This window comes from Benincasa hispida, chromosome 8 (genome assembly GCF_027475165.1).
Source record: "Benincasa hispida cultivar pf3 chromosome 8, pf3_genome.v1.1, whole genome shotgun sequence".
In the NCBI taxonomy this organism is placed as follows: Eukaryota; Viridiplantae; Streptophyta; class Magnoliopsida; order Cucurbitales; family Cucurbitaceae; genus Benincasa; species Benincasa hispida.
Window position 1 is genome coordinate 65,412,142 of NC_143485.1, and position 10,634 is coordinate 65,422,775.

Here is a 10,634-nt window from a genome sequence, read left to right on the forward strand (position 1 = left end):
AAGAGCAAAAATACCAATTGGATTATGAAGCCACTAACAATTTATTCACCAGTAACCTCTACAAGAACAATTTCCATCTTTGAAATAATGAAATCGACTAGAGTCTCTCAAAATGATCTCTCTTGAGGCGGACTTCGACATGAACTTAGCCATCTCATGACAGTCGCCGCAAACTCGGAGATTTTTAGTCACCCGTATGGTCTTACCGGGTGGGAGATTCAGCATACCAAAAGCCATGGCTAACTTCTCACTGTGCCCACAAAGGGCTACTTCCTTTTCCCTTTCATCTGCATTTAACAAAGCATACCTTGTTTTTGGAGAGTAACCTTCTTCTTTCATCTTGCTTCTTAGTCTTTTCAGAAGTAGCTCTATCTTCTTGGCTTGGGGTTTGGAGCAATCTCCAGCAACAAAGATGTTGACCTTGCCCTTGCCCTTAATCTCTATCCAACTGCAGCCTGGATTCTTCTTCAAACCGCGTTGTCCGATTTTCTTCCTTAACTTTTGAACTTCTTCCCATTTTTCTGCCTCTGCATAGATGTTTGCCAAAAGTACATAATAGCCAGTGTTTTCTGGTTCTAGCTCAAAGATTTGTTCTGCAACTTTCTCTGCTAGTTTGACATCATGGTGTATCCTGCATCCGCACAACAACGCACCCCAAATTGTGGCATCTGGTTTGATTGGCATCGTTTCAATGAATTTATGTGCCTTCACCAGATTCCCGGTTCGGGCGAGAAGATCCACCATACAGGCATAATGCTCCAGGTTGGGTTCAATCTGACATTCTTTCTTCATAATATTGTAAAATTTCCATCCTTCATCGAGCAATCCAGAATGGCTGCAGGCATAAAGGATTGAAATGAAGGATACTTCATCGGGCTCAATCCCAGCAATTCTCATCTGATTAAAGGTATTGATGGCTTCACTACCAAAGCCATGCATCCCATATCCAGCTATCATCACTGTCCATGAAACAAGGTCCTTATTGAAAATCATATCAAAGAGTGACCGGGCAAGAACTAATAGCCCACACTTCACATACATATCGACTAGTGCATTAACCACATATTTGTCTTTAGAATATCCATTTCTTAATGCATATCCATGGATTTCCCTCCCTCTATCCAAAGCTGCAAGGCTCGCACAGGCAGGAAGGATGCACGCCACTGTGGTGCTGTCGGGCTTTAATTCTCTTTGCATCTCTGCAAACAAGTTAAGAGCTTCATTTGGAAGACGATTCTTCGAGTAACCTCCGATCATAGTATTCCATGAAATAACATCCTTCCTTTTCATGTGAGAAAATACATCATGTGCGTCCTTCATGCTGCCGCTCTTGGCATACATGTCCATAAGAGCATTACTAACAAACGAGTTAGTTTCCAAGTAATTTTCTCTGATGTAGTTGTGTACAATCTTCCCACTGTTCAAGTTGCCATTTATAGCACAAGCATGAAGAATGCTTGTAACAGCATAGACATCTGGTAGAATGCCTTTGCTTTTCATTTCATCAAACAACTTGATTGCACCATCGGACAGACCTTCACGAACATAGCCTGTGATCATCGAAGTCCACGATACAACAGTTTTCTCATCCATTCTCTCAAAAACCCGAATGGCACTGTTCAAAGCCCCGCATTTTGAGTACATGTCCAGTAAAGTATTATTGAACATAACTTCTTTCTCAAGAGCAGCAGCCTTTATTGTATAAGAATGAAGTGCCTTACCCAACAAAAGAGTACCCATATTTGCACAAGCTACAAGCACATTGACCATTGTAGCCAAATCAAAATCAATACTGAAAGCTAACATCTTTATGAAAATCTCGATTCCTTTGTCTTCTAAGCCATTCTTAACATAGCCACTGATCATAGAGTTCCATGAAATGACATCTCGGTCAGTCAATTCATCGAACAGCTTCTGTGCATCTCTAACCTTTCTACTCACGAAGTAGAAAGAAATTAATGAATTAACGACTGTGTTATAAGAATTAAAACCCAATTTACAGATCAACCCATGAACCTGCCTACCCTCTTCTACACGTGCAACTGCTGCGAGACATTTCAAAACACTAGAAAATGTATATGAATTAGGCTTTATCCCTAACTCCAGCATTTGCTTGAACAAATTTATACTCTCTCCATAGTTACCATTTCCCGAATACTCACTGATCATAAGGTTCCATAGAAAAACCTTATTTTCAGAAAGTTTATCAAAAATCACCCTCCCTTCTTTTAAATCCCCGCATTTAACATACATAAAAACTAGTTTCACCCCCAAGATTCCATCTATCATAACCCCATTAGATTCAATTATAGAATGAACCCTTCTTCCATCTCGTATAGATTTTTGTTCAGCACATAGCTGCAAGATGGAGCAATAAGTATCCAAGTCAAAGTAGGAATTTTGAGAACCGCAAAGAAGCTCCATAGCATTTTTGAGATCACCCATTTCACAAAACTCGACAATTTTGTGGGAATTATCCAGTTCAACATCAATATAGCTTTTCCTTTTCGTTTCCAATGCTGGGGTGTAGCCCTCTGTACATGCATGGGCTGAATTCGAAAAGGAAAATTTCGAATTAGGTTTGACAAAGACAAACGATTGCCGGAATTTCAAGCTCAATAAGCCACGATGATCGTACCCGACCGGAGATAGCCAGAAGGTTGTAGGGGGCTTTGCTACCAGTAACATGGCTTTCGCGGATGAGCGTCAGTAAGAAACAGCAAAAAGGGTAACGAAATTCTGCTATTATAGAAAGAGAGTGAGCAATAATAGAGACAAATGAATAAATAGTGAGATGCCCACGTGGGAGCATGCGCTTCAGAAATCATTGTGGCCCAGCTGTGACTATATAACATACATGTAGCCTGTGGATCTGATGCAACTTGGATATTCGTAGAATTGCATTTTTTCTGGGAAAAATCAGATGGAAGCAGTAATTTTCCAGCCTCGAATTCTAATTCGCTTTCCCAAATTGGTCTCTTTGGGAAGGAGACCCACGTTCGCTTCGAAAGGTATCGAGCCTGAAATTGTCTTGAATTTCGCAAATCCATTGTTCAAGTAATTAAAGTGAACAATCTATTTGAGTTTTGTCATCACTTTTAATTGCAGAATTTGTAGATCTTGTGAACTTCACAAGCTGAGGGATTAATTTTTGATGCAGCTTGTTAAATTTGGCAGACATTGCAGATGTTTATCCAAGTAAGGGCATTCAACTCTCTGTTTCAAACAATAGACCAGATGGAAAAGCAGGGAATCGGCCTCCTCGTAGAATCTCTGCGCCAGGAAAAACGAGGAAGAATGAACCTTCTTCGAGGAAAACGGAAGCCCATACGAATGAGGAAGACCTAAAAAAATCAAAATACAATAACCAGGAGGAAATAATTGCTCTCTTCAGAAAGATTGAGACTTCCATTGCTAAGGAATCTGCAAGCTCCAATGATGAAGAATCCTGCAAGGATGAACATGGAGCCGAGTCTATTTTAGAGACTCTTCGTGAATCAAGGAAGCAAGTGAAAGGTACTTTCTTGATTGTCTCGTCTGATGCTTTTGTGGGATATTTAGTCCACCTTTAAATCTATGAATGCATCTTGCAAGAACTAATTGGCAATATGATTCTATTCTCGAACCAACATACACATCAAGTACATTTAGCAATATCATTGTTATTACCTCGTGAAATAACATGGCGACACTTCCAAGTGATATACATTGTCACAAGGTATGATTACAAGATTTCGATCTGTGCTTACCAAATAATAGAGCTATGGACAGGCAAAAGTTCAAAGAAGGCAGGAGCTAAAGCGTTGAGAAGTGAAGGCACGTCTGAAGAGAAGGAAATACACGATCCTTCACCACCAGCTGCAGATTTCCAGTTGGTTAGACCACCCTCTAAATTTGTGAAGAGATCACCAATCCCATCTCCCCCACGAGGAAATGGTTCGCATCCTAGAGTTGATGCAACTCAGGCCATAGCTGAAAGCAGGGAGTTGAAGTTCCCAAGTATAAAGAATATGAAACTTACCGAGCTGAAAGCACTAGCAAAATCTAGAGGAATTAAGGGTTACTCCAAATTGAAGAAAAATGAGCTCATAGAACTCCTGGGATCCTGAGCCATGTCGAGGCATTTTGAGGAGAAATCCTCAATCTCTTATATTTTTAATTTTTTTTACTTTTCATTTGGTGTTCCTCTTTCTACTTGCTTCACATGTTTTATTAACAAAATTGCAAGCTGGTCCTTCAGTGTAACATTCAAAAACATTTGTTCATACATTTAAATCTATGACGATGTTCTAAAATTTAATTCTCGGAAATTTTTCAACATTCTGTAAGGTTCAAAAACAGCTGCGCTGAAGCAGACTGCATCCATAGAGGCACCCTAATCCTGGCAAGTACAGATACAAGTGTGCACATGGTCACAGAAACAAATTCCTGTTAGTATCAACTACTGCACGAGTATAATCTAATGTTAGGCACATAATAACCACAAAAAAACATAACAGCTTACTAGTCATCTTGCTTGACAGTTACCACTGCTTGCATTTCAAACTTAGATGCAAAAAATCAGGATGCCAAGAACGATAAGCAACCTTAAGTACATATATTAAAAATGGGAACTTAAATTTGAGTCATAAAATAACAAAATTTCTCATTAGGAGGAAACCATTTTTTTCGTCTGAAGTTCAAATACAGGAAGAATTAATGAATGTCTTCAAACCTTGAAATAAAGTTCTGATACAAAAATAAGAAGACTACAAAAACCTGTAGAAGCCACCAAAATTGAGGGATTGATCTAGCCTGTAATGTTCTGGGACTTATTAAGGATGACACCTTCATACTTAACTTGAAACCACTTCATAGCATCCTCTTTGGTGACTCTATGTTGAATTCCAACACTTGACTTGCATCGACGTCGACGACCAACACGATAGCCTGGACGTTCTAGAACAACATAGAAGTCCATACCATATATACCAGTCGAAGGGTCATACCTAAAGATGAAGCAAAGTAATTATTTGTCAAACACCAGCCTCCATGAAGCTCAATAATGCGCATACGTTAGCATTCTAAGTCAGGAAAACTAGACCCTTTAGGATTTTACTTGGCTTATAAATTTTCAGCTGGTACACAATTTACGGAGTGGAAAACCACTGATGCATAACCAAATACAATCAAAGGTTTAAACTTCTCGAGTCTCAATTCAATATGTGCATTTGATTCACGTGTAAACTATGTTTCTACATCACGACAAACACATTATAATCTGTATTCAAAGATTTCTAGTCAGGGCAGTTGCAATTCCTGTAACTACAGAAAAAATCAAAACTAATGAATGGATGTTCTCAGATCGTTGTAAGGTAGGCCATAAGGTTGCAAATGAGCCAGCAAAACATAAAACGAGCACAAAGATCTTTAGCTAAAGAAAACACAAAAGGATTAAGAAAGAAATAAGAATATTGAAAACTGACTTGATTCCAAGATCAATATGCTCCTGAATACCAAAACCAAAGCAGCCTGTATCACTGAAGTTCCTGCGCAAGAGTTCGTATTCCTTAACTTTTAAACCACTTTCAAGAAGTTGCATTGCCTTTTCGCCCCTCACAGTGACATAGCAGGCGATCTTCTCGTTACGCCTGATCCCAAAAGACCGAACGGTGTAACGGGCTGTTTCATTCCCAGAAACGAAAATTAGATAATCTAAACAATAGTGATTAAATTAAGGGGCTAAGAATAAAACAACTTAAATTTGAAATGACATAGCCACAGCACCTTTAGAGAAGACGGGGGATTGGCCACTGAGTTGTTCGAGCACCTGAGGATAAAGAAACCGATATAAAATGCAAGAAATCAATAAAGATGCAAATGGGGTGAAGTTATAAAGGTGGAAAAACCAGTGCGCTAAAGAAGAGGGGATGAAACCTTGGCGGCTCTGGTGAGACGATCGCCGCTTTCACCGACGGAGATGTTAAGAACCAGCTTCTGGACTTTAATATCTCGCATGGGGTTCGAGAGCTTCTTCTCTGAAGCCTGCAATTTCCGTCAGGTTAGCGTCAGAAATATAAATCAATCAGCTAGTCCTCTACAAATTTGACACTGCAATCATAAGACATGAAACAAATATGAACATCTAACAGAAACGGGTACCATTGTCGGATGAGGCAGCCAAGGCAGAGGAACGGACGGCCGCAGCAGACGAAGTGGACGAGGAAGGGGTTTAGGGTTTTTCTCCGATGTCGCTCAACTTAAGCCTTCAAATTTTCACGGCACCGTAACCGGTTAAAATTAAGCACTGTAATTTTTCTTCTCTGGAAAAGGTTAGTCTATTAAAATTTTGTCTGAAGAATAATTAAAAAAGGAAAATTAAAATGATATTCTCATAACTCATAGACAAGGACGAAAATATGATGTAAATAATGATAACTCAAATTTACGGATCGATATCACATAAATTTATAAAAATATTTATGATTTTTTAGTGAAATTTCATAACAAACTTATGTAAATATTAATTATGATTTTAAGTATATAAATAAATAATTAGAAGTTAAACAACTATGATGGGTAATGGAATCATGAAAATCGAAAAATGAATATGAACTACCTATTTCATTAATAAAGTCTAGGTCATATAAAATGAAGTTAACATACGAGACTCAACAATAAAAATATGATTTAAAAGGTACTAACACATATTAGCATAATTTATTTGAGAATGATAATATTACTCTTAAGACACATAATATGTTCCAAATTTTTAACATAAGTGAAAATATGTCATCCATGAGTCTCGACGTCAAACCCTGATGCTACCAATTGGTAGATACCTTAGATCAAACTATGTTCCCTCCAAATGAGGATGCTCCGAAGAATACAGATAATATAGAGGCTCTAAGTTTGAGTCTACATTCCTTAAAAAAATATATATATACATGAGACTTCATCGCTTTCATGTGGAAGTTGTGGTTCCCTTATATAGATCAATGTGTTAAAACCACCACGTACTATAATCATAGGAACCATAGTCACTTAAATTACTATAGTTATTATGAGAATAATCATAATTATTATTGTTATAGATATATTATGTTCATATTGACTGTTCAAACTCATTCCATGAGATTAAAAATTATTTTTTTTTGTGGTTTTTTCAAATTCAAATTCTTTGAAAATAAAAGTTTTGGATTGAAAATTGAGAAAAACTCGAAATTGAAAATTAGGAAAAGCAACACATTGGAATAGCTTGATATTGGAAAGAGAAAAAAATGACATATAGAGATATTCAAGCGACATGTTGGCAAAATATCCACGATAACTTAACGATATTGTCACAATAAATCGACAAAATATCTATGATTCTCTTGAGTCACAAAGGATATTTCCATGAAAAAAATTTATCAACGATATATTGTCAATTTTTGGAAAAAAAATGTTCTTACCTTCTAATATCTCTATCAGATGTACAATTTTATGGATATATCGACAATATATCGTAATATATCGCGATTTTTTAATCTTTACTCATAAGCCATATATGCTTTCTTCTTAGAAGAAGGAAAAAAAAGTTATATTTTCAATCTACGGTGATATGTGTAGTATTAGCGTGATAGACTTTATCGTTAGAATGAATTTATTAGTAATAGACTACAATAACTGATAAACTGCCATCAATAATACAAGATGATAAACAATATTATATTTGTTATTGTTAAAATGGAAAATCATTATACATTCATTGTGATTGAAGTCTATATGTGATAAATTATGCCACTGATAAACTTTAACTATAACAATTATGTAGTACGCCTCTTATAGAGTCTATCTATGATAGTTAAATTAGGTCAATTACAATTATGACTTCCTATACCAACAATATTAATTTATTATTCAAATTATTGTTGTTAAGAGGAAGTATCATCTCTTTGATGCATTCGATTATTATAATAGTATCATCTTTGTTATATCAATTAAAATGGATAATTTGTTTAGGCTAACTTTGAACATTGAAACTATATGTCCTTGATAAAAAAGTTTTTTTTAAAAAAAAAAGAAAAAAGAAGAAGAAACAAAAAATAATAATAATAATAATAATAATTTACCCATATGTGGTGAACAATGCATGGGTTTTATGACTCATTATTAAACTTCGACCAAGACCATCTCCATAAATTAAAGGAAGAACCAATCAAGACTTTTGATATATAGTGTAAAAATATCATCAACAACAAAAGTTCAATAACAATCTTATCAATATTAACATAATTGGCAACAATGAACCATAACTTATTTAGCTACAGTTAATGTTGGCCTTAGAACTTCTGCTAAACAATAAAGCCAAAATTTTCTTAAGAAAAAAAAATGGATGGACGTAAATTATTTGGAATTTTCAAGATAGTAAATGAAAAAATGGTTGTAAATCAGCAATATTTAGCAACATGAAAATGGGCACAGTGAGCAATGGCTAGAAATTTGCCAAATCTTGGGCCAACTCAAAACTATGATTCCCATCATTAAATTAATGCAATTGACTTTTTCAGATTGTTTCTGGCTGTAAATGATTAGAATGATCATTGCTTGACCAAAACAAATAATAACAATAATAATAATGCAAGAATTTTTTTTAAAAGAAAAGTAAGGAAAAAAACCATAAATTTTAATCACATAGTCAAAGAAATGTTGTAGCTTATTTGAAGAATGCTGGCCCATTAAATGGTCGATCTAATCAATCTCCCCGTTTCTTGTGCTTAAAGATGCCGTGAGTGACAAGTTGACTTCTAAGAGAAGGTGCCAATGGCCTAACTTATCCTCTACCTGGCCAAGAGGGAAAAGGCCAAAAAACAATCAAAATTTTGGGTGCCAAATTGTATATAAATCCTCAAGTCAATGCATCCATACACAGATGGCATCATTTAATGAGTATATTTATATGAAAAGATTCTACTGATCTCGTGATGGAATGAAAATACAGTCTAAGTTTTGACACAACCAACAATTTTCATAATGAAAACATAACTAAGTAGCCCTTATATATCAATATCACAGACAAACACCTCAATATCCATCTCTCTTCCAAAATCATGGAGAAAAATTGCTTCTTTTGTACTATTGTCACACTCTTCTCGAGTTTACCTCTTACCCAAAAGGAGGCGTGAAGACAACAGATATTACTCTTTCATGACATCCATTGTCCACTCTTACTAGTATCCTTTAAAACAATTAATTTTGCAGCGAAAAACTTAACGAAAATAACTGAAATTGCAACTTTGTTTAGGAAACCAGTTTACACGTTTTAATCTATGTTTTACAACAGTAGCCCAATCCCGACTACAAACTTTATTCTAGTAATTAATCTATCTCATGGCAAACCTCGACCACTTCTTGCAACTCGGACTCTTCTGCTACCTGCAAGGAAAACATGAAAATAAAGCATGAGCTTTGAAGCCCAGTGAGTGGAATTATAGTTCTATAAGTATATTTCAACTTATAAACATCTCAACATATCATAACATGAGGTTACTATGCAAACCTTCATCCTAAATGAAGCTTTTCACAAACCTACCTACACATAGGTAGATAGTTAACATTTCACATTTAAAATATTTATAACCTTATGTGCACATAATTCTCCCTCTTATGGGCTCAGAAGCTAGGCTCGTTGGCCCTCTGACCATCCCATACAAGGTTCCTCCTACAAGATCAGGAACTAGACTTTTCGGACCCCTGACCATCCTGTGAGGTTCTATCTCGGGCTTAGAAGCTAGGTTCATTGACCCCCTAACTATCCCAATCCCATGCTCTCCTCATGGTAACAAGTATTCATTCATAACAATAGCATATAATTCAGAATATGCTAAAAGACTAAAATAAGAAACCAGTCACAGTGATCTGTTGGGATTTCTTTTCCTTCCCAATTCACTGGGTTTCCCTTGGCCTCTTGTCAAATCCTATTTCAGATTCATTTTGGAGCTTAGATTTCTCATCATTCCGGACCATATCTCAAGACATTTCCTTCTACAAATATGTTTAGAAATGTCTTAACAACTTACTTTAAAGTTTGGTCTTGAGATTCCCTCTCGAGAGTTTAGAGTCTCAAGTTTTCTTCGCTTGGCCCGGCTGTCACCTTACTAGTGAGCACCTCTTGGTTCCCTTTAATTTTGACAGCCTTACGCTTAGAATATTCTCATAGCAAACCTTTATACTGAAACTACATTCAATTTAAAAGCTTTTGTTTCAAGAACCACCTGATTTGCACGAGTAATTTGGAAGAACTTCTCATTTGAACTTAGTACTGTTGTCTGTTCGTATAGTCTGCATAGCCCCTGCGTCCTTGCTTTGATCAATGCACAGATCAATGCACCCTTCCTTTGCTCGACGCAAGGTTTCCTCTTAATTACTCTTAACTTCTCCTCTTAGGTGATCTCTCGAACTGGAAATGCTTTTTGTGTACTGAAGTGAAGCCCCTTGCCCTATTTATAGACGTTTCTACTTCACCTTGTCTTGACACCTCCAGCTTGCAGCATGCCTAGGCGTTCCCTTTTCATGTTGTCAATGCCCTACTTTGCCACCACTAGCTTGAAGTGTTTGCCTCTTCTTTCTTCAGCTAAACCTAACTGATTTACATGCCTTCTCCTTCGCCCAAC

General features: G+C 36.4%; 3 protein-coding genes across 6 annotated transcripts; 1 reads left to right on the forward strand and 2 right to left on the reverse strand.

Moving 5' to 3' along the window:
* Nucleotides 1-17: 17 nt before the first annotated feature.
* DOT4 (Pentatricopeptide repeat (PPR) superfamily protein) lies at nucleotides 18-2,688 on the reverse strand. Its single transcript, XM_039037980.2, has one exon. It carries the CDS (start codon nucleotides 2,686-2,688, stop codon nucleotides 46-48), a length of 2,643 nt encoding a protein of 880 aa, XP_038893908.2. The 3' UTR covers nucleotides 18-45.
* Nucleotides 2,689-2,870: 182 nt separating this feature from the next.
* On the forward strand, nucleotides 2,871-4,300 carry LOC120082705 (Rho termination factor). 4 transcript variants are annotated; one of them, XM_039037984.2, is made up of 3 exons: nucleotides 2,871-3,011; nucleotides 3,178-3,516; nucleotides 3,760-4,300. In XM_039037984.2, the coding sequence occupies exons 1-3, from the start codon at nucleotides 2,924-2,926 to the stop codon at nucleotides 4,107-4,109; spliced, it is 777 nt and encodes a 258-aa protein (XP_038893912.2). In that variant the 5' UTR covers nucleotides 2,871-2,923; the 3' UTR covers nucleotides 4,110-4,300. The 4 variants fall into 4 exon arrangements, with proteins under 4 accessions (XP_038893912.2, XP_090172616.1, XP_038893910.2 ...); XM_090316490.1 differs by having other exon boundaries at nucleotides 3,772-4,300; XM_039037982.2 differs by having other exon boundaries at nucleotides 2,924-3,057; nucleotides 3,161-3,516.
* A 319-nt stretch (nucleotides 4,301-4,619) lies between these two features.
* On the reverse strand, nucleotides 4,620-6,329 carry LOC120082706 (large ribosomal subunit protein uL5z). Its single transcript, XM_039037985.2, has 5 exons — nucleotides 6,142-6,329; nucleotides 5,917-6,024; nucleotides 5,767-5,809; nucleotides 5,466-5,661; nucleotides 4,620-4,988 (listed from the first exon to the last, which is right to left on the reverse strand). Exons 1-5 carry the CDS (start codon nucleotides 6,142-6,144, stop codon nucleotides 4,790-4,792), a joined length of 549 nt encoding a protein of 182 aa, XP_038893913.1. The 5' UTR covers nucleotides 6,145-6,329; the 3' UTR covers nucleotides 4,620-4,789.
* Nucleotides 6,330-10,634: the final 4,305 nt, after the last annotated feature.

Coding starts and splice junctions, on each gene's coding strand:
- LOC120082706 (XM_039037985.2), bottom strand. Junction 5,662..5,766: donor ATCCCCCGTCTTCTCTAAAG/GTGCTGTGGCTA, acceptor GGAATGAAACAG/CCCGTTACACCGTTCGGTCT. Junction 4,989..5,465: donor CATATTGATCTTGGAATCAA/GTCAGTTTTCAA, acceptor CTTCATCTTTAG/GTATGACCCTTCGACTGGTA.
- LOC120082705 (XM_039037982.2), top strand. CDS start 2,924: ATGGAAGCAGTAATTTTCCAGCCTCGAATTCTAATTCGCTTTCCCAAA. Junction 3,058..3,160: donor TTCGCAAATCCATTGTTCAA/GTAATTAAAGTG, acceptor TTTTTGATGCAG/CTTGTTAAATTTGGCAGACA. Junction 3,517..3,759: donor ATCAAGGAAGCAAGTGAAAG/GTACTTTCTTGA, acceptor ACCAAATAATAG/AGCTATGGACAGGCAAAAGT.
- DOT4 (XM_039037980.2), bottom strand. CDS start 2,688: ATGTTACTGGTAGCAAAGCCCCCTACAACCTTCTGGCTATCTCCGGTC.